A 22,236-nucleotide genomic window follows, 5' to 3' on the forward strand; every position below is an offset into this window, starting at 1 on the left:
TTATGAATATTAAACCAAATACAAAAATATTAAACGCTCATAATCATATATTTACGAAATTGGACTCTCACAATCAATTACACGCACATTATCACTACGCAACTACCCTACAAAATAAAAAAAAATCCCTGAAACAAAAAAGATAACATTTACAAATAGCATGTTTTTTTCACTTTTGAATCTCGTTAACAAAACGGTAACAATGCTATTTTGGGGATTTTTATTTTAGTTTGTTTTATAACGGGCCGTTATCTTTTTACTCCTTATTTATTTATATTTTTTCTATACCTATGCACACATTAACATCGCGCAGATTTCACCCCCAAAAATAAAAAAACAAACAAAAAACTAAAAGATAACATTAATATCTTCTTTAAAATAGCGACTTCTTTTTCTTTTGGTTCATAGTATTTGTACGTCGGGATCTTGACAGCAATTATCAAGGTTAAATTTGGAGCAAATATTTTGACACCCCCCCCACTCATAGGATGGGGTGTATATTCCGAGAGCCGTTCTTAACATAAAAAGGTTGGGGGTGTCAATTCCGAAAGCCGTTCTTACCATGAGGATGTTGGGTGGAGGAACAACAACAACAACAACTTTATAGTTTTTACGAAGGGGGGGGGGGGCATTTGATTATAGAGCAATTGTTTTTTTTAAATAAATTTTTACCTTAGATCCTCCTACACACTTTCCTTTAAAATGACGACATTTTGGTTTTTCACTATGCTGCTTAAAAAAACCTTATTTATATTTGGCGGATAAACGTAGTTTTCGCGATATAAAGCCCTGTATTATGCACTTTAAATCACTGGCGCCAGATTAGTACGCATGGGCGAAGAACAAATCCGACCGACACTGCCAGCTCCAAATTTTTTTGTTGGTTCACAGTATTTGCGCGTGGGGATCCTGACAGTAATAATCAAGGTTAAATTTGTGTCAAATATTTTGGCAGCCACCCCTACTGCCAAAATGGGCTGTCTATTCCGAAAGCCATTCTTTAATTTTTTTACGAGAAGCGGAGGCATGCTTAGACCAGGCAACGCCGGTTAACGGGTCCTGCTAATTAATTAATATAATAAAAAATCTAGCATTCTGTAACATATTAATTGATTATATATATATTGTTAGATATCCTTGTCAAACTATGTATTTAATATGTATTTATTTCACACTCATAGTAGTTTATTCATATCTTAATTTAGTACGTCTTGCACGTGTTGCGTTGAATAGCGGAAATTCACAAAACGACCCACCAGAGACAGATATGCGTTGTTCAAAAAAATAGTTGGAGATTTTTTTTTCCTTGGAATAAAATTGATGTGGCGCAGGAAAATATTGATAAAAGGGAAATTGGTATCTTTTAACGTTCACAAAATTAAACAAAAATCTTATTTATTATAGAGTATATATATATATATATATATATATATATATATATATAGAGAGAGAGAGAGAGAGAGAGAGAGAGAGAGAGAGAGAGAGAGGGGGGAGAGAGAGAGATAATATTATAAACATACATGATATTTGCAAATTCTCAAAATCACTCAACATTACATCTCCTAGTTGTCATATTGCATCAGGAATAGACCCACCTACAGAATCCATGTCAGGATAGATCAATCTCACACAGCTTCTACTTAAAATCATCGCATAATATATTAAAAGTAGCGTCCACTTCCTCAACAAACTAAAAGAAATGAACGTTTTCCAAAACGTTGCAGAAAAGAATTGCCCGAAAATATTAAAAAAAAAAAATCATTCACAATAAAAAAAAACGATGTGTAAGTTGGTAATTGAAATTCTACACTACATACCTTCACCCCTAAATATGAATACGCGCCAGAAAAAGATAGACATGCAACCTCTATAATCCGTAATAAAGTTATATTTAAATAATACTAAGTTCAAATACTAATTATATTTAAATAATACTAAGTTCATCCATAAGGACAGCAGCCGAAAACTCGTTACTTTTTCGAAAAATAATACTTGAGAGAAATCACCGGACAATAAAAGTAGTGATAATCGGCTTCCGAACTGTCTTCATTGTGTGAGTCGTTAAAGATTTGGAATAGAATGTAAGGGGCTTTTCTAAACAGTAACGGCCTACCTGTATTATGAAAACCATGGTAAATCTCTGAAATAAGTTATTTATACTTTGATAATTAATAATTCGTATATATATGCATATATATATATGTGCGTATATATATATATATATATATATATATATATAGAGAGAGAGAGAGATGCACATATATGATGCATGCGTGCGTGCATGCATGCGTGTGTGTGTATGTGTGTGTGCGCACGTGTGTGTGTGTGTGTGTGTGTGTGTGTGTGTGTGTGTGTGTGTGATTATAAATAATGCGACTTGTTTGAATTATTTATTGAGCTCAAGTTAGTTTGTTGCAAGACGTAAAATTGAGTTTACAAATGCAGTCAATATTAAAGAATAAACAATATTAATTTCTTTTGCTCTTCCTTTCTCCACTCTTTCTTTCTTTCTTTCTTTCTTTCTTTCTTTCTCGGGTTACGGTTTTAAATAATTTTACTACTGTCCGTGATATTTCCTGCCGTTTTTTTAATGGAAAACTCCAAGCCTTAGTTTCATAGTAAAGAAATAGAGAAAAAATAACGAAGAGTGTATAAAATGAGAATGTGAATGAAAGTTATGAATACAAACTTAAGAGATTGGTTACTTAGCGAGTTAATTGCAAATTACGGATTATAAGAAAAACATAAAAATAAATCGATATTTTAGCATGTATATTGGAGTAAATAAATCGATAGGAAAAATGTTACTAGACATACACACACGCACGCGCACGCATATATATATACATATATATATATATATATATATATATATATGCATATACATATATATATGCATATACATATATATATGAAATAATATAATATAATATAAGATAATATAATATATATATATATATATATACATATATACACACACACATATATATATTATATTATATTGTATTATTTCATGCATCCACATAAAATGTTATGAGGAATATGCTATATTTTGTATTGATGTTAAATATTTACTTCAATAGCGCTCAATGCATGCTAGGTTGTAAATTATGAAAATATATGGCAATTAAGCGACACAGAATCTTTTGCGTTTCGCCCCATAGCCCGACGGATATTTAAAATGCAATATTTAATTCGAGGGCAATTACAGTTAGCTTAATATATATATGTATATATATATATATATATATATATATATATATATATATATATATATATATATATATTGAGAGAGAGAGAGAGAGAGAGAGAGAGAAAGATGACCTTCGAATAGTATTTTCCTATAAAAACTACGTTAATCTTAATAGAAAAACAAATAAATATTATTACCTTCAAATTAATCTCACGGCTGATCGTTTGCATTTCACCACGAACGGCAAACTTTTGACGTTCATTCCTTAAGTTCAAATATCCCATCTCGACATCGGCGTTGTATTTCTCCAGGCTTCTACTAACGCGACCAGTCATATCAATAGCAAAACCAGTGTTTGCGTGTCCAGCGTCCATCTGCAGAGTGTACATATCACGTTTACCTTTGGATTCTGACATCAATTTTGTTGACATTTTGAAGGTCTTTTGGGGATCTTGATCCATACTGAACTCTGACTTGCTACTGAAGATAATGTTGCCGTTGGGAACATTGATGCTGGTCCTCAAGTTCATTCCCTAAAAGATTTTAAATTAAATATTATTTTAACAAAAGTAAGAAAAAAATTGTATAAAATAGAATCGAATTATCAATTTAAATTTAAATTAGAAATATCGATATCAAATTGTTTATTATTATTATTATTATTATTATTATTATTATTATTATTATTATTATTATTATTATTACTGAATAGGAAAAACATCTTTGACTCACGTTTTTCTGGTTGGGGAATTTAACGGTGAGATCGATATCTGCCCTGTCACTTGATGTTGTAATATCTGCTTTGATGTCAATCTTTTGAGCTTGATTATTGATGTCCATCATAATATGACCCATTGTGGAACAATGATTTCCATTGACTTCAACTTTGCCAAATAATTCAATCGTTCGGCGTGGAGTAATCATTCTGAGTTTAGCTTCATTTTCTCTTCCCTTTTGTAACATCAATTCAAATCCGATTTTTTTATCTTGAGACTCGTCCCACGTTAGATGGCTGGACATGACCATTGAGTCGTAGGCCTGGTCAACGTAATACTTCACTCCTACTGTGCGGACAGGGTGAACGAATCTCAAACTATAACTCCTGATAATCCTTATTGCTGTCTCTTCGTTCTTGTAAGACATTTGCAATTGATATTGTCTGTCTTGTGGTGCATGCATATACATATTCAGTGCAATTCCGCCGTTGCTTAATGCGAACTTTGATACCAGCTGATAAACATGTTGCTTAAGTTTGAACGCAACGCTCAAATTCATCGGCGAAACTTTTGCTGACATATCTACTTGTTTTAATATTCCAAAAGATGAATTTACTTTGACAGTTACAAGAGTTATCTGCCCTTGAAATTTTACCTCTCCTTTTACAAGTAACTTGTTTTGATAATTGTTAGAGTGGCATCTCACATCAAACGTATTCACTTTGTTGAACGTGACGTGAACAGAATAATCGACTAGACTGATTCCGTTACGTTCGATATAAATTTTGCCGTTCAAATATTTCTCAGAGTTAGCGTGGTGTTCATAATGTAACCTGATTAATTTTGTCCAAGGTGTTTTAACGTGGATCAAAGCATTGATCTTTTGCAAGCCTTCTGATCCAATTTGTAATTTCATCTCGGTTTTGTCAAAAGTCGGGATTCGAAGCTCCATTTTAATATCCGTGTATGGCAATAACCGAAAATAAAGTGAAGAACTGACTTCCACATCTGCAACTAAAACGCGAACCTGACCTTTCAAAAGTCTCTTTTCACTGATTCCGATTAACTGAAGATCAAATTTGCCTGATTGGTCGCGAAATTTGCACAGCCCTTTTATAACTATATCGAATCGATTTCCGTCAAAACGGACCTGACCAACATTTTCCAGAATATTCCTGCCATAAATGACTTTTATTTTCGCCTGCCCGTTTCTTAGATTTTCGTCCAGAGACGCATTCAGCGATCCCCATTCCGACATTAAAATCTGAATTTTGAAGACCCCGGATTTCGTGATATTCATCTCATATTTCTCACCTTGGTGCATAAGCCGAATAGAAAATTCCGTATTATTGTTGCGTCTAAAAAATCCTGTCTGAAACTCTTCTTGCAGTTTTGGTAAACTGAGTCGAACTTTGAATTCATTGCCCAACGATAATTCGCTTTTATAGATTTCGACGTTGTTATTCTTGATTTCGATCACGCCATTAAAATTGCTTATTCGTCCGTTGATTTTCATCAAGAAACTGTGTTCGCCGAATTGTGGAGTATCCATTTTGACAAAAACCTCGTTGAAATAATTTTTCGTGGAAGCCATTATTTGATATTTCTTATTTCTAAAAACAACATTGACATTGAAAGAAAACTTTTTCGGATCAAAATGGACATATCCATTGCCATTTAATCGAGGGGTATAAACTTTCAATTCGTATAGCTTAGATTTTCTATCGGTGGAAATATCCAGTTTGTATTCATTATTTCCATAAGAAAGTTTACTCTCTGCATCAAAAGTGTCCCAATTGCCTTGGAAATCAAAAGTATACGTACATTTTCCAGTATTTGGCGAGGAAACTTCTAAATTGACATTCCGAAGATAATTCTGATTTTCAAATGTCATTTCGTACGAATCAGACGCTGTATTTAATGTGGCTGATACCTTGAATTTTTGCAAGTCACCTTCAGATTGGAATTTACCTCGCATGCCCGGAGCTTTAACGTTTAAATCAAACTGGTCGTAATAATTCTTGTTGGAAGCCGCCATTTCGTAAATGTCATTGTCGTGTTGAAACTTCATACCCGCATTAAACTTTTGAAGCGTTCCAGTAATCGATCCGTGAAAATTCTCTACGAAATATGGAGTTCTAAAGTCAGCGTTAAAGATTTTCTTTTGTCTCAATCGTTGGTAATTTCCTTTAAAGACAAAATCACTATTGTTTATAAAAGCAGATGCAACTCCAGTTACGCCATTTTTCTTATAATAGATATTGCTATTTAGATGTACAACTCGTTGCGGATACATGAGTTTGACCTCAATAAATTTCGAGTATTCATTTCCAGACATGGCTAATTCAAACTGTGATTTACGATTATTCATTTGAAAATGTGCATTGATTATTTCCTTTGGCCAATCAAACCGGAAGTCACCGATCACGAAAGGGGTGTTCAATTGAACACTGATTTGTTGGTAAATCTCTCCGTTAGAAACATTCATATTATAAGTATCTCCATTGTGTTCCAGTACCAGCATAGCGTTGAACTTTCTTAAGTTTCCTGAGCAGTTGAAGCTGACCAATTCCTTAAACAATGGCGTTAAGAGCTGCAAATTCATCTGACGATTGGATCGATCGTTAGAAAAACTAAATAGATATTTAGTCATCTTTCCAAGGGTTGAAGTGATTAACACCGCGTTAAAAGTTTCAAAATTATTTTGGTTCGAAATTGTTGTTTGATATCGATGCGTTCCATAATCAACCTTCGATAACAATCGGAAAGACTGTGGCGTGCCATTTAGGCTGAAAATTGCCGAACAATGGACAAATGGGCTTGACAGTCTTGCATCAAACTCGCGGTAGTAACCACTACTGGATACCACGATTTTGTACTGTTTTTTATCAAACAACGCTTGGGTTGTTAATGTGAAATTAGCCAGAGTTCCATGAAATAGATGAGTGAAAGAACTTTGCGAATATGGAGTCTTCAAAAGGATATTGATATTCTTATACAATTCTCTGTTTGATATGGTTAGCTCATATTGTTCAGAATTGTGTTTTAGTTCTACTCTCATGGTAAAGCTGTTTACGTCTCCATTTAATTGAAACGAAAAAGAGTCTTTTAAAGATGGAGTGGAAACGAGCGCATGGATCTCGCGAAAATAGTCTTGATTGGAGACCATTATTGTGTATTGATCCCGAACATGAGTGAACGTTGCTTGAAGTCTGAACGATTTCATATTTCCTTTCAGATTGTATGACAGAGACGCATTGGTTAAAGAACTGGAAGCTAGTCTGATGTCAACGGAGCGATAATAGCCTGAATTCGACAAGGCGATCTCGTGACGATGAGAATCGTAAGTTATCGACGCTCGCGCCATTAATTGCTGGGTTTTCTCTTGGAGATTGAAAGCGAATTCCGAATTGAAGAATGGAGTAACCAATTCTGCGTTTATCCGTTTGTAGTAACCGATAACAGACGTGGACAATTGATAAATGGAATTGTTATGGGAAAGACGCGCTGAAACATTAAACGCGTGGGGTTTTCCTTTCAAACTGAAAAATGCTGTTTCTCGGATGGAAGGGGTTTTCAACGTACCCCACATTTCAAGACGCTGTACAGTAATAATCAGTTCGTATTGTTTGTTTTGGTACATGGCTTTTAGCTTTGAACTAAATTGATCTGAACTTCCATTAAAGGAAAATGAGACGGAATCGACTGAGATTGGCGTCGTCAGCTTGGTGGATATTTGCTGGTAATAATTCTGGTTGGATACTCTCACTTCATAGTTATCGTTGTTAGATTTGTAGCTTGCTTTTATATTGAACGCTTTTAAATCTCCGTTTAAATGAAATGAAACAGATTTATTAAAACTTGGTGTTGAAGCAGAAATATCCATTTCTTTGTAATAGTTTTTGTTCGATATAGTTAATTTGTATTCGTTATTGTCGTGCGAAAAGGTTGTTTGCGCACTGAATGCTTCTAAGTTTCCCTTCAGATGAAATAGAAACGAATTAGTAAAGTACGGAGTGGCCACTTTCGTCCAGATTTTACGGTAAATACCCGAATTCACAAAGTTGAACCCGTAATTGTGATGGTTAAGATGAAGTTCAGCCACCACGGTCAAAGAACTAAGACTGCCATCACAATTCAAAGCGAACTCCACGTTGTTTAATGGGGAGATTATTTTAACTTTAATATCCCTATAATAGTTCCGAGAAGAAATTTGTAATCCGTAATTTTTCTTTTCGTAACTAATTTTCGACACCAAGCTGAAGTCCTTTAACTTTTCATCCATAGAAAACGTCACGTCAGTTTCGAAAAATGGCGTCGCAAGTTCTGCGAAAATATTCGAATCATAATAAACATTTCCGAAAGAAATCATAGGTGGCTTATTTTTAAACGAAAATCTACCGACCGTTAAAAATAATTCTTCTAAATTGAATAATGCCTTCATCGTGAAAGATGGGGTATCCACTGTCAGTTGCATATTATAATAATTCCAACGTGTGGCAAACAGCTGGTAGGATTTTTTAGCATATGATAAATTGAACATTAACTTAATAGCTTTGAAGTTTTCGCCAACAAAGAAGGATCCATTAGTTTGGAAGAATGGAGTGACTAATTTTGTACTCTCGTCTCGATAAGACCCACCACTGCTGAATTTGAATAAATAATAACCGTTTTTCTCATGAGTGACGTTTGTTTCAAAAGTATACTGCTTCCGGTCGCCTTTCACATTAAACATGGCGGACGGTCGAAAGAACGGTGTTGAGAGAGTAATATTAATATTTCGATAATAATCTTTGTTTGAAATAATCAGTTCATATTTCTTTGTGTTATGACTGAATCTAGCTAAAGCGTTAAACGTTTTTAAATCTCCATTTAATGTGATCAATAATTCATTTTTATAATGAGGAAACGATGTTTCTATTGAAAGCTTCGCCAAATGTTCGTACGTTGCAGCAATCTTGTAGATTTCTTCTTGTTCCGGGGTTGAAGTGAGAAAACCAGGATTCATTAAAAAGAAAAATAATTCAAACTTATCTTGCATTTTAATTCGCATTTCGCATTTAGATTTAACATATCGAACATCAACAGACAATCCAGTTTTATCAAACATGAAATTGCCATTGAACTTTGGCGTGTAAATCTTGATACTCGTTTGGAAATATTCTTTTTTGGAAGCTGTCATTTCGTATACGTGTTTGTCAAATTCAATCTTATATTGAAGGTTAAATCTTTCTGTATTTCCAGTTAAGGAGAATTTAAGAGTTGGTTGAAAATAAGGAGTATCCAATTTTGCATCAATTTGTTGATAATAACCACTGTTGGAAAAAGTCAGTTGGAATTTACCATTGTTATGCATGACTTTGGCCAAAATATTCATGTTACTGAGGTCACCTTCAAACTTGAACAATGCTGTATCTTGGAAGTATGGAGTGTTCAAAGTTGCTTTCATCTGACGATAATATTCTTTGTTGGAAAACATAAGTTCGTAAACTTGAGCATTGTGACTGAATTTTGTGTGCATATTGAAAGCTTTCAAAGGTCCTGAAAAAGTTGCCAACAATTCGTCGTTGTATGATGGAATAGATGTCTTGATTTCTAGTTTAGACAAATGTTCGTACAATGCTGACATCGTATATTTTTCTCGGCCATTCATAGTGAATGTTGATTCCATGTTGAAAGTGATGGTTTCTGTATCAAGATTCATATTAAACTCAAAGTTGACAGCATTTGGACCGTTTACCTTGACGTTAATCATACGTCCATATTGTTTAAGACTGAATTCGATCTTGTTAACTTCTTGCTTACCAATGCTTGTGATGCTGCTTACTATCATGAAATTGAGATCACTTTTTAATTCAAATGTGCTTTTCCATTCATCAAAATCCAAAACTTGGCCAGCAAGTGATAGTTTGCTGGCTCTTATTGAATTCTGAAGCATTACATCAAACGTGATGATATCTGACAGTTTTAATTTCAAATGCGCACGGGATAATTTCGTATTTCTATCAACCGTAAATTCATTATTGTGGATAGAGTGTTTGCCTCTGACTTGCAATGTAGATAATATTTGAAACAACTGCTTTCCACGAAATTCCAGATTTGAACGTAAACAGTAGATACGTATTTTCGGATTCATCTCGGATTCAAGTATGAATTCAACAACTGATGATGTAATTTTTATTTTAAATAAATTTGGACGAATTGCAATGGATACATTTGCGGAGAACAATTCCTCTCCGCCGGTTTTTTGCAGAATTTTTATTTCCATCTCATCTCGGAAACCCATACGAGTGATTAATATTTCCTGAGCATCGTATATTCCGAGAGTTGCGTTCAGGGAAATTTGGCTTTTTTTTTCGGAATTCATGAGAGCAGCCTCCAATTGTATATCCCGGCCAACTTTTGCCGTGAAAAATGAATCTACTTGAATACCTTCTCGGAAATATTTCAAGTCTACATTGATCTCATCAAACTGGCTGTGGCTCGTTTTCATTTTGAAGGTGGATGCGAAATCTTTGATTGATTTTATTTGATAAATGAACGCTATTCTAAACGCTCTGTTTTCAGGCATCCTACATTTCATTGTCACTTTCTGGTGAAATATCGAATGGCTTTGCAATGTGGCAGTCATATAAATATATTCCCATCCATCTATCGGCGTCTTTAAAATCACATGTAACGCAGGATCACTGTTGGTTACTAGACGCACATCAAGTGTGCATTTATCCAAAAAGGGCATGACCTTTAAGTGGGCCTTGAAGCTACTCGAGTAAGAGTCACTAGCCTGAAAAATTTTCATCTCAAAATGTCTGCCAAATAGGATATAAATTTGAAAGTCTGGTCTATTTTTTAATAATAGTTCGTAGTTTTCACCTTCAAATGTGGCAGAGAATTTTCCGGTGAATTTAGTTTTTTCTTTCATAAACTGAAAGATAAAATTGTTTGATGGTGTGTATAGTACGCACGTAATACTATGAGTGTATTCGGAATTAAACGCTTTAAATTCGTAAGTTTTATCGTCGCATTCAAATTTGAGCGTCAGATTGGAATTTCTAACCATACCATCGAGAGAAATATCAATAGACAATTTGCGAGAAGGAGTCGAAATTATTGATTTCAGTTGACGATAATAATCGATATTGGAGAACATAAATCCGAATGGTTGGCTATCGTAGATGACTTTGATATGAACGTCCATCTTCTTGGCGCTTCCGTTCTTACTAAATAATAAGGTATGCGAAGATGGCGTTTTGAATATGGCGTCTATTTTTCCGTTTTCATTATCGATAGCCAAGAAGGCCGTGAAATTCTGGTTATTATAGACGACATCAGACCACAGTTTGAACGATTTTTCAGCAGAGGTCATAATCAATTTATGATCAAACGAAGGCAGGGACATAGTTAGGCTGAAATCTGTCAGGTGTTTGTACAGTAAGACGAATTTATAGACTTGATCCTTGATCGAGAGATTTGAGACCAGGTTTAAAGAAATATCTTTGATACTTAAATCTGTATGAAGATTAAATACCATCTTTCCAGGACATCTTATTAAGATGTGCATAGATGGATGCTGTGTATTGATGAAGAATTCACTTTTGATTATTTTATTGCCGCCATAATTATGTGTTATGGTCGAGTTCAAATGATGCAAATCATCTCGGCGAGTGAGAAATATCTCCCAGGCATTATTATTTGACGCATTAGTCATCAAAGAAAAGCTGCTTTGTTTATCGGAGTTTTCTAGCTTAATATTTAATCTTACGTTTTCTCCCATTGTAACATTTAAACTTGATTTTACATCCGGTAAAAATATTCCAGCATGTTTAAACTTGAAAATTATGGAATCAAATCTTTGGCTAGAAGTTTTCAATGCAAAAGAGATGTCAATATCTTTTCGGCTACTGATGTCGTAGATGAGTTTCATGTCAATAATTTTGTTCTTATTAAGTAAAAATTCCGATTCGATCATCCGGGATGATGGTGTAGCTTGCCGTAGATTCATTGTCGCTTTCATTTGATTCAACTTTCCCCACGGGGTTTTTAATTCAAGCAAAAACGCAATATTATCCTCCGTCGAAAGATGAGATTCGATTTCAATATTTTCAAACAGTGGTAGTACTTTCATATGCCCTTTACTTAAGATCGAAACCGAATCGGAAAATTTGGAAAACTTGATGTCAATATGCTTCAATTGTTGAAATAGTGGACAGTTAAGTACGAACGAGGTTTCAAAATTATTTTTATAGTTCCACAGAAATCTTCCATCGATCTGTTTACCATCTATCAACACCAGGGTTCCATCCACGTTAATAAAATTATCGTTTTGGTAACTACCAAACACTTTCATGTTCTTACCATTGGGCAATCCCAATGTTCCAGTTGCCTTGTATGTTGTTCCTTCTTTCTTGTAATTAGACCTCATCATTAAGTTCTTACCGTTGAGTGTCAGTTTCAGCTCAGTCTCAGCAGATCGAGTGCCTTGATATTCGAAAGCACCGTCGGCAGAGAACTGCAGAAAACTGGATTTCATTTCAACATTAGCTGTTTTTCTGTTACCAGAAAAGTTGACATTTCCTGAAGCTGTTATCTTTTTACCATTGGCTGGTGTAATTTCAACTTTCATATCGATATCATCTCTTTGTCTTTCATAATTGGTATTCAGCTTGAACATTGGATTACCATTGAGTGTCAGATCCATAGTAGTCTTGAGCATCTTGGGCAAGTTTCTGTTCATTTCAAATGACATTTTTCCGTTTCTGTAGTTCCTTAATGAGCTTGAAAAACTCATATCAAGGGATGAAACATCGCTGTTATGTTTCAAGTTATAAGAACCACCGATTTGACGGAGTTGCTGCAGTGGAAGGTTAAATTTACCCTCCCCACTAGACATGACCTTTCCCCTTTGTTTATCATATTTGAAAGTGGTTTTCATTTTGCCATTATAATCAAGAATATCAAAATCTAATCCAAGCTCACCATCATTGCCAGATTTCGGTGATGTGTACTTAAGGATGACATTAATAATTGTATTTTTATTATGACTAGTTTTGAGATTACCATTTAAAGACATATCTGAATACTTCATTGAAAGACTAACTTCTGATTTCTTGCCACTGAGAAGAGCAAATGCATCATATGAAAGGTGAAAGTCAGGATAAACGAAGGAAAATTCTTGCTTCAGCTGATTTTCGTTGTTCCAAGACATAGACATCATGGATGTATATTTACCATTGGCCCAGATATATTTGACTTTGCCATCAAAGGTCTTCATTGCATCAAATGGTGTCGAGAAAGCAAGTTGACTACTAAAAGAATTTCTTTTCATGTAATCAAAATTGACATTAGCTGCTATTTTCTTGTTTGGTGCCCACATCAATTCAGCATTGGCATCACTGGACATTTGTTTAGCATTGAAAGTATAAGTAACACCACCTTCGGCCATGTAATTAATTTGTTGACGAGTTATCATTTCTTTATCGGCAGAAAAGTGCAGTTTGGCTTTATAAGCCCCACGGGTCACTTGTAGCATGGCAGAGGCTTTAGCTTCTTTCTTGTTAGGCAGTCTCAGCATATTTTCAATATTATGAATATCTTTGCCAGTTTTGGTGTACGTACTTTGCACAGTTGCCTCCCTTCCTTTTTGCCATTGCACATTAAAATGGTTTTCATATGTATTCTTATTGACTTGCATCAATTTATTTGCCATTTTCATGTCTCGGCCAGGATAAGAAAGAGCAACCTCACTTTCATAAGTTGGTAAGCCTTTTACTTTAGCGGTGTTATAAGATAATTTTGTTTGAACAACTTTTCCAGGGGCAAGTTGGATCATGACGTTATTTTCAAATTTCTTGAATGGCCATTTCGCAGATTGCACATGCTTAGCCTCTATTTTGTAATCCAGATTCTACAAAAAAAAAAATAAAAAAGAGAGAAAATAAATGATATTTTTTTCGTTATAAAATCATTATGAATGTTTGACTATGCTAGCATGAACATCTGATGTTGCCCGGGATTTATTGAATGATGATCAACGAATGTTCTACATTTCCAATACGTTATTGCCATCGAAATCGGTAAAATTCTCCATTCGTCAATCAAATCATTATGAATGTTTGACTATGCTAGCATGAACATCTGATGTTGCCCGGGATTTATTGAATGATGATCAACGAATGTTCTACATTTCCAATACGTTATTGCCATCGAAATCGGTAAAATTCTCCATTCGTCAATCAAATCATTATGAATGTTTGACTATGCTAGCATGAACATCTGATGTTGCCCGGGATTTATTGAATGATGATCAACGAATGTTCTACATTTCCAATACGTTATTGCCATCGAAATCGGTAAAATTCTCCATTCGTCAATCAAATCAATTGATTGCCTGCTCTAGTCGGGAACCCACCCCAATATGCCGGGAGGAAGCTCATATATCTATCCCCAATGATAGCCTACAATACATACTAGTCTACATTGCACTGTAGAGAACTTACTGCGGGTTTTATGAAATTATTTTTATAAAATTACTTGAATTAAAGTTTAAAATGCAAAAACTAAGTATCTGATTTCAATTGTGCTGTAAACAGAAACATTCATTTCGAACGTGCCTATGTCTTATCAAAGAACATACTGTTGATTTTTGTATGCCGAACTTTTCTGTTTGTACAGTGATGAAACTTCCTAGATGCATTCTAATAATCGGTTATATTAAAGTGCTAACTTTGGTCAAAATCTGACTGTTACTACTTTAATGAGATTTTTTTCGATTATCGATTTTCGATACTTATCGAATATATTTCGATACAAAACGAATCTAAGAACACTCCCAGGCACATAAAGTACATTTGTTTGAAATTTCATTAAAAAAAATCACCAGAACTGTTTTGGAATCCATAGAGAACGCATACACACACATTGCCGTTTATATATAACTAGCACAGTAGAAAACTAATGCTAGTATTTATTTTAATCTGTATGTGTATATATAAAACTCGTTATGTCTATGTGTCGATTTGCTTCCATTTTTTTCAAAGTGCATTACTTCCGAGGCGCAAGGTTGAAGAGAGGCATGAAGAAAGTCAACTAATTACATTTTTGTGGACCGCCGTTTTACATACATAAGCCGAAAAACATAATTGCTAATGAGGCAAAAATGAAAAAGATTGGAACTTTGTAGGCGTAAGTAGACTTAAAGTGCTCTTTTACGCATGAGCAAATATAGAAGCAACCGAACCCATAAAAAATAATTTCAAAACTACCATAGAAAATATTCCCGTGTAAGAGAGATAAAAACAATTGCATTTATATGGACGATTAGAAGCTTAAAAAATACCCTTCTTGGAACGAATGAGGTAGAAGGTAAATGTCTGGCATCCGATAGGATATTCCATAACCAGCCAGAACAAAATGATACGAAAATTTAAAAACAAAAGCGAAAATCTTTTTGTTGAAACGTAATTATTGACTTTGTGGGAAGTTATTTAAAATACACAAAAAGGACTGGAAGAGTATGACTTTACTTTATATATTAGAATATATTAGGAGTATATAAATGAACATCAAGTAATAAAAATAAAAATAAAAACTTAAAAGGTGAACTGCCATAGTTTGGCCATCTTACCTGCGGTGCATATTTCAAGGTAACGGTGCAGTTGTAGATGTGATTGAACGATTTCAGATCTCTTTTAGCGACAGAATAAAACCGGAAGTTGTTCTCAACTTCCTTGTCTAGACGGCCATGTTGCACATCGACATTAGTTTCCAAGAGATTCGCGTTCTTTGTCAACTCACCAGTTGCTTGAAGACGTAAAGAGGGACGCATCTGGCTCTGTAGATTACTGGAACGACCAAATTGATAAAATTCAAAAGAGTGTTTCAACTTTGTATGAGAGCAATTTGGCAGTAAAACATTTTCAAACTTACAACGTTTTCCTTTTAGTTATGGAATGCACGTACTAACACACATACGCGCTTTACTGTCGCAAATAAAGAGGTTTTTTGAGTGTTTATAAAGAATTGACAATTATTTTACTAATGTCTTTCTCATGAATATTATGCACAAATATGTTGCTTATATGTAAGAAAAGAAATTAAAAATCAATAATACACAAAAATTATTTGTCAAAACACTAAATTTTAAGTAACTAATAATTATTATTATTACTTGTAAATACACACACAATTATATATATATATATATATATATATATATATATATATATATATATATATATATATATATATAACACCAAAGAGAGGCAGCGTCAGACCATTAGGGTCGATGTGACGCTTTTATTTAACGTTAATATTTTATCCCGGGCAATAGCGGGTAATTGAAAGATAGATGTTAAGATCTTATTCCGGGCAACACCGGTTAACTAAAAGATATATGTTAATATTTTTGTCCCGGCCGACATCGAAAAAAAGAAAGATCTTGCTGAATTTTAATTCTGTCAAAGTATTTTTTTTTCCTTTCTTTCTTCAAAGCATAATTCGATTGTTGATATTTTTTCTCTGATTTGAAGTCACATAGACGCATTGGTCAGGTTCAAAGAGTGCGCCGACCGTTTCAAGGACACAATTCATGTGTCAGCTGGAACAACAACAGATAGATTATGTTTTTGCTTTGAACAAAAAACTACATTTGTTGGCGTCACAAAATATATTTGTGACAAGATCAAAACAAAGATAAATAATTTCTTTGGAATTAAAATTTCACACACGCATTTGTCGGCTTCAAAGAATGTTTTTTCGAATAAAATATTAAATGATTTGGTATGACTCTGATAAAACCATTTGAACCCAAAATAACATTCCAAATGTTTTCATTCTCAAACCGAATCTCAGTTTTGAAATATACATCAAGAGATTTTTGCCACCCGACAATTTTCAATAACATATTTTGTCGAGATGTTAACAGAATAATAAATTGTTCATTTCCTTTGATAATGACAAGTGTCACATCTAAGGGCAGAATTCACGAAGCATTTTTTTCTTTGGACGCAGTTTTCTTACTTACGCGGTTATCGCGTATTACGCAGTTTGGAAATTATCCAATGAGAGAAAACTGGTTATTTTCCATCGGGCGTTTTTGATTGATCGGGGAGGAGTTAGAATTATTCTTGGATTATGGGGGGTGGCCAATTTTTGTCATCAGTCAAATTATCCAATGAGAGAGAATCAGACGATTTGGTTGTCGAGCACTCTGATTGGTGGGGAAGGAATTGGGAATTGCCGCCCCGCCCAGTGCTCTACTATATAAAGACCAAGAGAGTCAGAGCAAAACAGAACAGAGCAGCAGAGGAGAAGAGTCTGGGAAGTCGGAGCAAAAACAAGTCCGAGAGTCAAGCCACCTCACCACTTCTCTCTCTCTCTCTCTCTCTCTCTCTCTCTCTCTCTCTCTCTCCCTCCCTCGCCCGATAACTAAAAAAGGTTAAATTAATAGACCTGTGAATTCCAGCAAGGGGAAGCCCCACTTAGAAGAACAAAAGAACAGGAGAGAGCAGAAGAGAAAAGTCTGGGAAGTCGGAGCAAAAACAAGTCCGAGAGTCAAGCCACCTCACCTCTTCTCTCTCTCCCCCCTCGCCTATTACCCGATAACTAAAAAAGGGTTAAATTAATGGACCTGTGAAGCCCCACTTAGAAGTTTAAATGCTTGCTTACAAATTCATACTCCAAACTGCACATATGTTTGTATATATTTCTTTTATAGTTTTCTTTTAATACATTCCATATAACCGAATCTCCGGAGTTTTTTTGTTTATTCAAAATTCTCGATTTGCTGATGTGCTGATGTTTTCCTTATTATTTTTTTTTTACTTGTGAAACTGCTTCCGTCAGCGAGCACCCGGTATCTCTGAAGACGAAATCTCTAGACGATCACAGAAGATCCGGCCCTGTGGACATTGCAGCAAAGACGATTCCACCAACGCACTGAAGAAGGGCTTACTGGGTGACGCGACGTACCGGCGCGGTTTCATATATATATATATATATATATATATATATATATATATATATATATATATATATATATATATATTATTTTTCAACATATGACCGGAGATCAATTTCTTTTTTTGGGCACTGCACTAAAAACCGTTTCTATTATTTCAGCTGCTTTGAAAACTTTCCAACTGGACATATGCATCATTACACTGGACTTAATTTTGGACTCCATTCTCTCTAAAGAACAATTTTCGCCTTTCGCATTACCCTCAGAGAATTTTCGTGGAAGCTGAAATATTATGCGCGGGTTTTTTTAAATATTTTTTTCTACATATCCAACATTGTTTCACTTGTTTTTCTTGGCAATTTATGACTACAATAAATTGCGGTTTCACTTAATGCCATAACTAGCAAATTCTAGCATTGCTACAAATATAATTTGCTGATTTCTTTCTGTCTTTTGATGAGAAGAATAGCAAGAATAGCATTCTGTGAAACTCCATGGAATAAGGACTTTGTAAATTGTTTTTTTTGACTATTCAGTCGGACAATAAATTTGCATTGTAAAGTTCAACTTACAGTTTTAATTTTCTTTCCCTTATATATATATATATATATATATATATATATATATATATATATATATATATATATATATATATAACGTTTATGTTTGGGTGCGATTTTAGATAAATTGAAAATGTAACGCCTGGTAAGTGATTGAACTCACATACATCATATTATAAAATCTCTGTGTTTAACATATCTACATCCTCCCACCTCTTTTCATCTTAATCGTCTATCTCTTTATCACATATACACAGTGATCAAATAATTAACATAGAAGAGTTTTCATGACAAATTTGGTTAACTTGATATAGTTTATCTTCTTTTCCCCCTCTACCTCTCCTCTCACTCCCATTCTATGATTTCAGTTTCTTCTTTATTTCCGTCATTTATTTCTGCCATCCTCTGTCTCTCCTACTAATGTTCATGGTAATTATATAACTTACAGTTGTTAGTGTCTGATACAGATTTTCCAAAAGTTTTACTTACAGCTTGGTGATGAACCTCCTGCTTTTCGCGATGTTTATCTCTTTCAACATGCCGTAGAAGTTCAGACGGTCCGAGTATTTTGGTCCCAAGTTATAAGTAACTGTGACTCTGTTCATCCATAGGTCTTTCTTTATGTCCGTGTGACTGATGATTTGGCCATATCCGATAGGCGCTTTCACTGCGCACACGAATAAAAACTTCGTCTTCATGTTGCTATGGTAACGCACGAGGTCCACTGGAAAAGGGTTGAGATTATATTAGTTTCCAATATCAACATACAACCCCCGTTAAAATTGTCTATCGCTTAATATATCAATATAACTCATATATATATATATATATATATATATATATATATATATATATATATATATATATATTTAAACAAAACTTTATAAATCATCCAATATATAAATGTTATATATATATATATATATATATATATATATATATATATTTAAACAAACATTGTAAAAGACAACAGAGAGCTTTTGTTTAGTTTTAGTTATACTTTTTTTATTTTTCTGATGATTTTTTTGTGTGTATAGATCTAAGGTATTAATAAATTTCTTATAGCTAGATTTTTCTCTCCAAAGCATGTGCCCTGTGGGACAGGAGGCTACCAATCTAGCCAAGACTTTTCAAAATACCTATCGTAAGTCCCTTCCCTTTTTTACCCTGCCGTCACCTAAAAACCAGACACTCCCTTCCCCCAACCGAGCACAAACGGCTTCGCACGCATTACTCCTTCCAACTTCTACTAACAACCAAGTCTTACATATTCTCCTGACGATGTGTTGACAAAAGACGGAAAGCAGAAAAAAACAATTGCGACATGTTCCAAAAATACAAATCTAACTCTTGGACATTTATTAATACCTTTGATGTATACACAAAAAAAATCATCAGCTCCCTGTTGTCTTAAACAATGTTTGTTTAAATGTAAAATGCTGCCTAAATATGCATTGTATATATATATATATATATATATATATATATATATATATATATATATATTGGAAAAACTGGTAATTAGTAAAAACCTGAAGATACATATATATATATATACATATATATATATATATATATATATATATATATATATATATATATATATATATATATATATATATATATATATAAAGAGTTTTTTGGTACAAAAATTAATAATAGCTTCGAACAATATATCCGGAGTCATACCGAGTTGGGAAACAAATAATTATTTATCAGAAAAGTGCGAATTCATTGATAAAAACTATTTAAGAGTAAGTTTATATCTTTACGAATTAGCGATTAAAAAAAGACTATAATAAAGATTATAATAAACCTTTAAAAAAGACTATGATGAAGAATATAATAAACGACTCGAGGTTTATTATTGATATTTGGAGCTTAGAGAATTATTATACTACATTATATATAGGAAAAGAACGTGGAGAAAACGTTACGTCGCCTCTGTCGAAAGTTTTAGGCTGACATACAAACATACATGCATGCATAAATACATACATACATACATACATACATACATACATTTATATATTGGTAACTAAAAATTTCGACCCAAACCGATTAAAAAGCTTTCCCTATCTCTGAATTCCCTTTATGTATAATTTCAAATGTTTAGACCAGAAATTATCTGAGTAATTTGGTAGAGACCGCAGAGGTCAATTTTTTTTTAGTTATGACCCCTAAACATTTATTGTTTTGGGCGCAAATCAAGTTATTAAGGTAGATCCAAGGAACCTATATTTAAAATTAAAATTGTTTATACCCAACATTGACGGAGGAGTTTGGTAGAGTTCGCAAAAGTCAAATCATTGAGCTTTGACCCCTTAACAGCCAAATTTCTGGCCGAAAACAGATTACAAAGATTTTTCCAAATCTCCATAGCATGTATATCAAATTTCGAGTCTGTAGACTGAAAATTGACAGAGTTATTGTGTAGGGAACTGTACACAGACACACAGACAGACACTTTCACTTTTATAGATATACTAGCATGGATACCCAGCGTTGCCCGGGTGTTTGAAGGTGTATGCTGAGCAAAAAACAAACAAACAAACAACAAAAAAACGGTCAATTTTTTTTATCTTTGACTCCTATTATGACTGCTTTAAATTTATTGTTTTCGGCTCAAATCGAGTTATTATGTTAGATCCATGTCCAAGCAACCTATATCTAAAATGTCAAGTATTTAGCCCAAAATTGTCGGAGGAGTTTGGTAGAGTTTTCATAGGTCAAATCGTTGAACTTTGACCTCTTAACAGCCAAATTTCTGACCGAAAACCGATCACATTGATTTTCGCAAATCTCAGTACTCTGTATATCAAATTACGAATCTGTAGACTTAAAATTGACAGAGTTATTGCGTAGGGAAATGTACACAGACACACAGACACAGACACACACACACACACACACACACACACACACACACACACCACACACCACACACAGCACATTCACTTTTATAGATATACTAGCACGGATGCCAGCGTTGCCCGGGTGTTTGGAGGTGTATGCTGAGCAAAAAAAAAAAAAACTGTCAATTTTTTAACTTTGACCCCTATTCTGAACCCTTAACATTTATTGTTTTGGGCTCAAATCAAATTATTAAGTTAGATCCATGTCCAAGACCCTATATCTAAAATTTCAAGTTTTTAGGCCCAAAATTGTCGGAGGAGTTTGGTAGAGTTCACAAAGGTCAAATCGCTGTACTTTGACCCTTTAACAGCCAAATTTCTGGCCGAAAGCCGATCACCTAGATTTTGCCAAATCTCAGTACCCTGTATATTAAAATTCGAGTCTGTAGACTAAAAATTGACAGAGTTATTGCGTAGGGAAATATACACAGACAGATTCACAGACAGACAGACACAGAGACACGGTCACTTTTATAGATATACTAGCATGGATACCCGGCGTTGCCAGGGTGTTTGGAGGTGTATGCTGAGCAAAAAAAAAGTCAATTTTTTAAACTTTGACCCCTATTATAACCTCTTTACATTTATTGTTTTGTTCTCAAATTACATTATTAAGTTAGATCCATGTCCTAGGAACCTATATCTAAAATTTCAAGTGTTTAGACCCAAAATTGTCGGAAGAGTTTGGTAGAGTTCTCAAAGGTCAAATCGTTGAACTTTGACAGCTTAACAGCCAAATCTCTGGTCGAAAACCAATCACATAGATATTCCCAAATTTCAGTACCCTGTATATCAAATTTCGAGTTTGTATATTTAAAATTAACAGAGTTATTGCGAAGGAAAATGTGCACACACAGACACATAGACAGGCAGACATACACAGACACAATGACAC

The 22,236-nt window shown here is 34.1% G+C and overlaps 1 protein-coding gene across 1 annotated transcript in view; it reads right to left on the reverse strand.

Moving 5' to 3' along the window:
* The window catches only part of LOC145241310 (uncharacterized), a 119,621-nt gene that overhangs the window by 21,844 nt on the left and 75,541 nt on the right, over nt 1-22,236 (reverse strand). Inside the window, exons 18-21 of the mRNA XM_080104123.1 lie at nt 18,916-19,150; nt 15,533-15,749; nt 3,926-13,813; nt 3,391-3,726 (exon numbers count right to left, since the gene is read on the reverse strand). Of these exons, the coding sequence (XP_079960249.1) occupies nt 3,391-3,726; nt 3,926-13,813; nt 15,533-15,749; nt 18,916-19,150 (10,676 nt within the window). The remainder of the gene's footprint in view (nt 1-3,390; nt 3,727-3,925; nt 13,814-15,532; nt 15,750-18,915; nt 19,151-22,236) is intronic.

Source organism: Euprymna scolopes, chromosome 2 (genome assembly GCF_053919585.1).
Source record: "Euprymna scolopes isolate OS-2025 chromosome 2, ASM5391958v1, whole genome shotgun sequence".
Lineage (NCBI taxonomy): Eukaryota > Metazoa > Mollusca > Cephalopoda > Sepiida > Sepiolidae > Euprymna > Euprymna scolopes.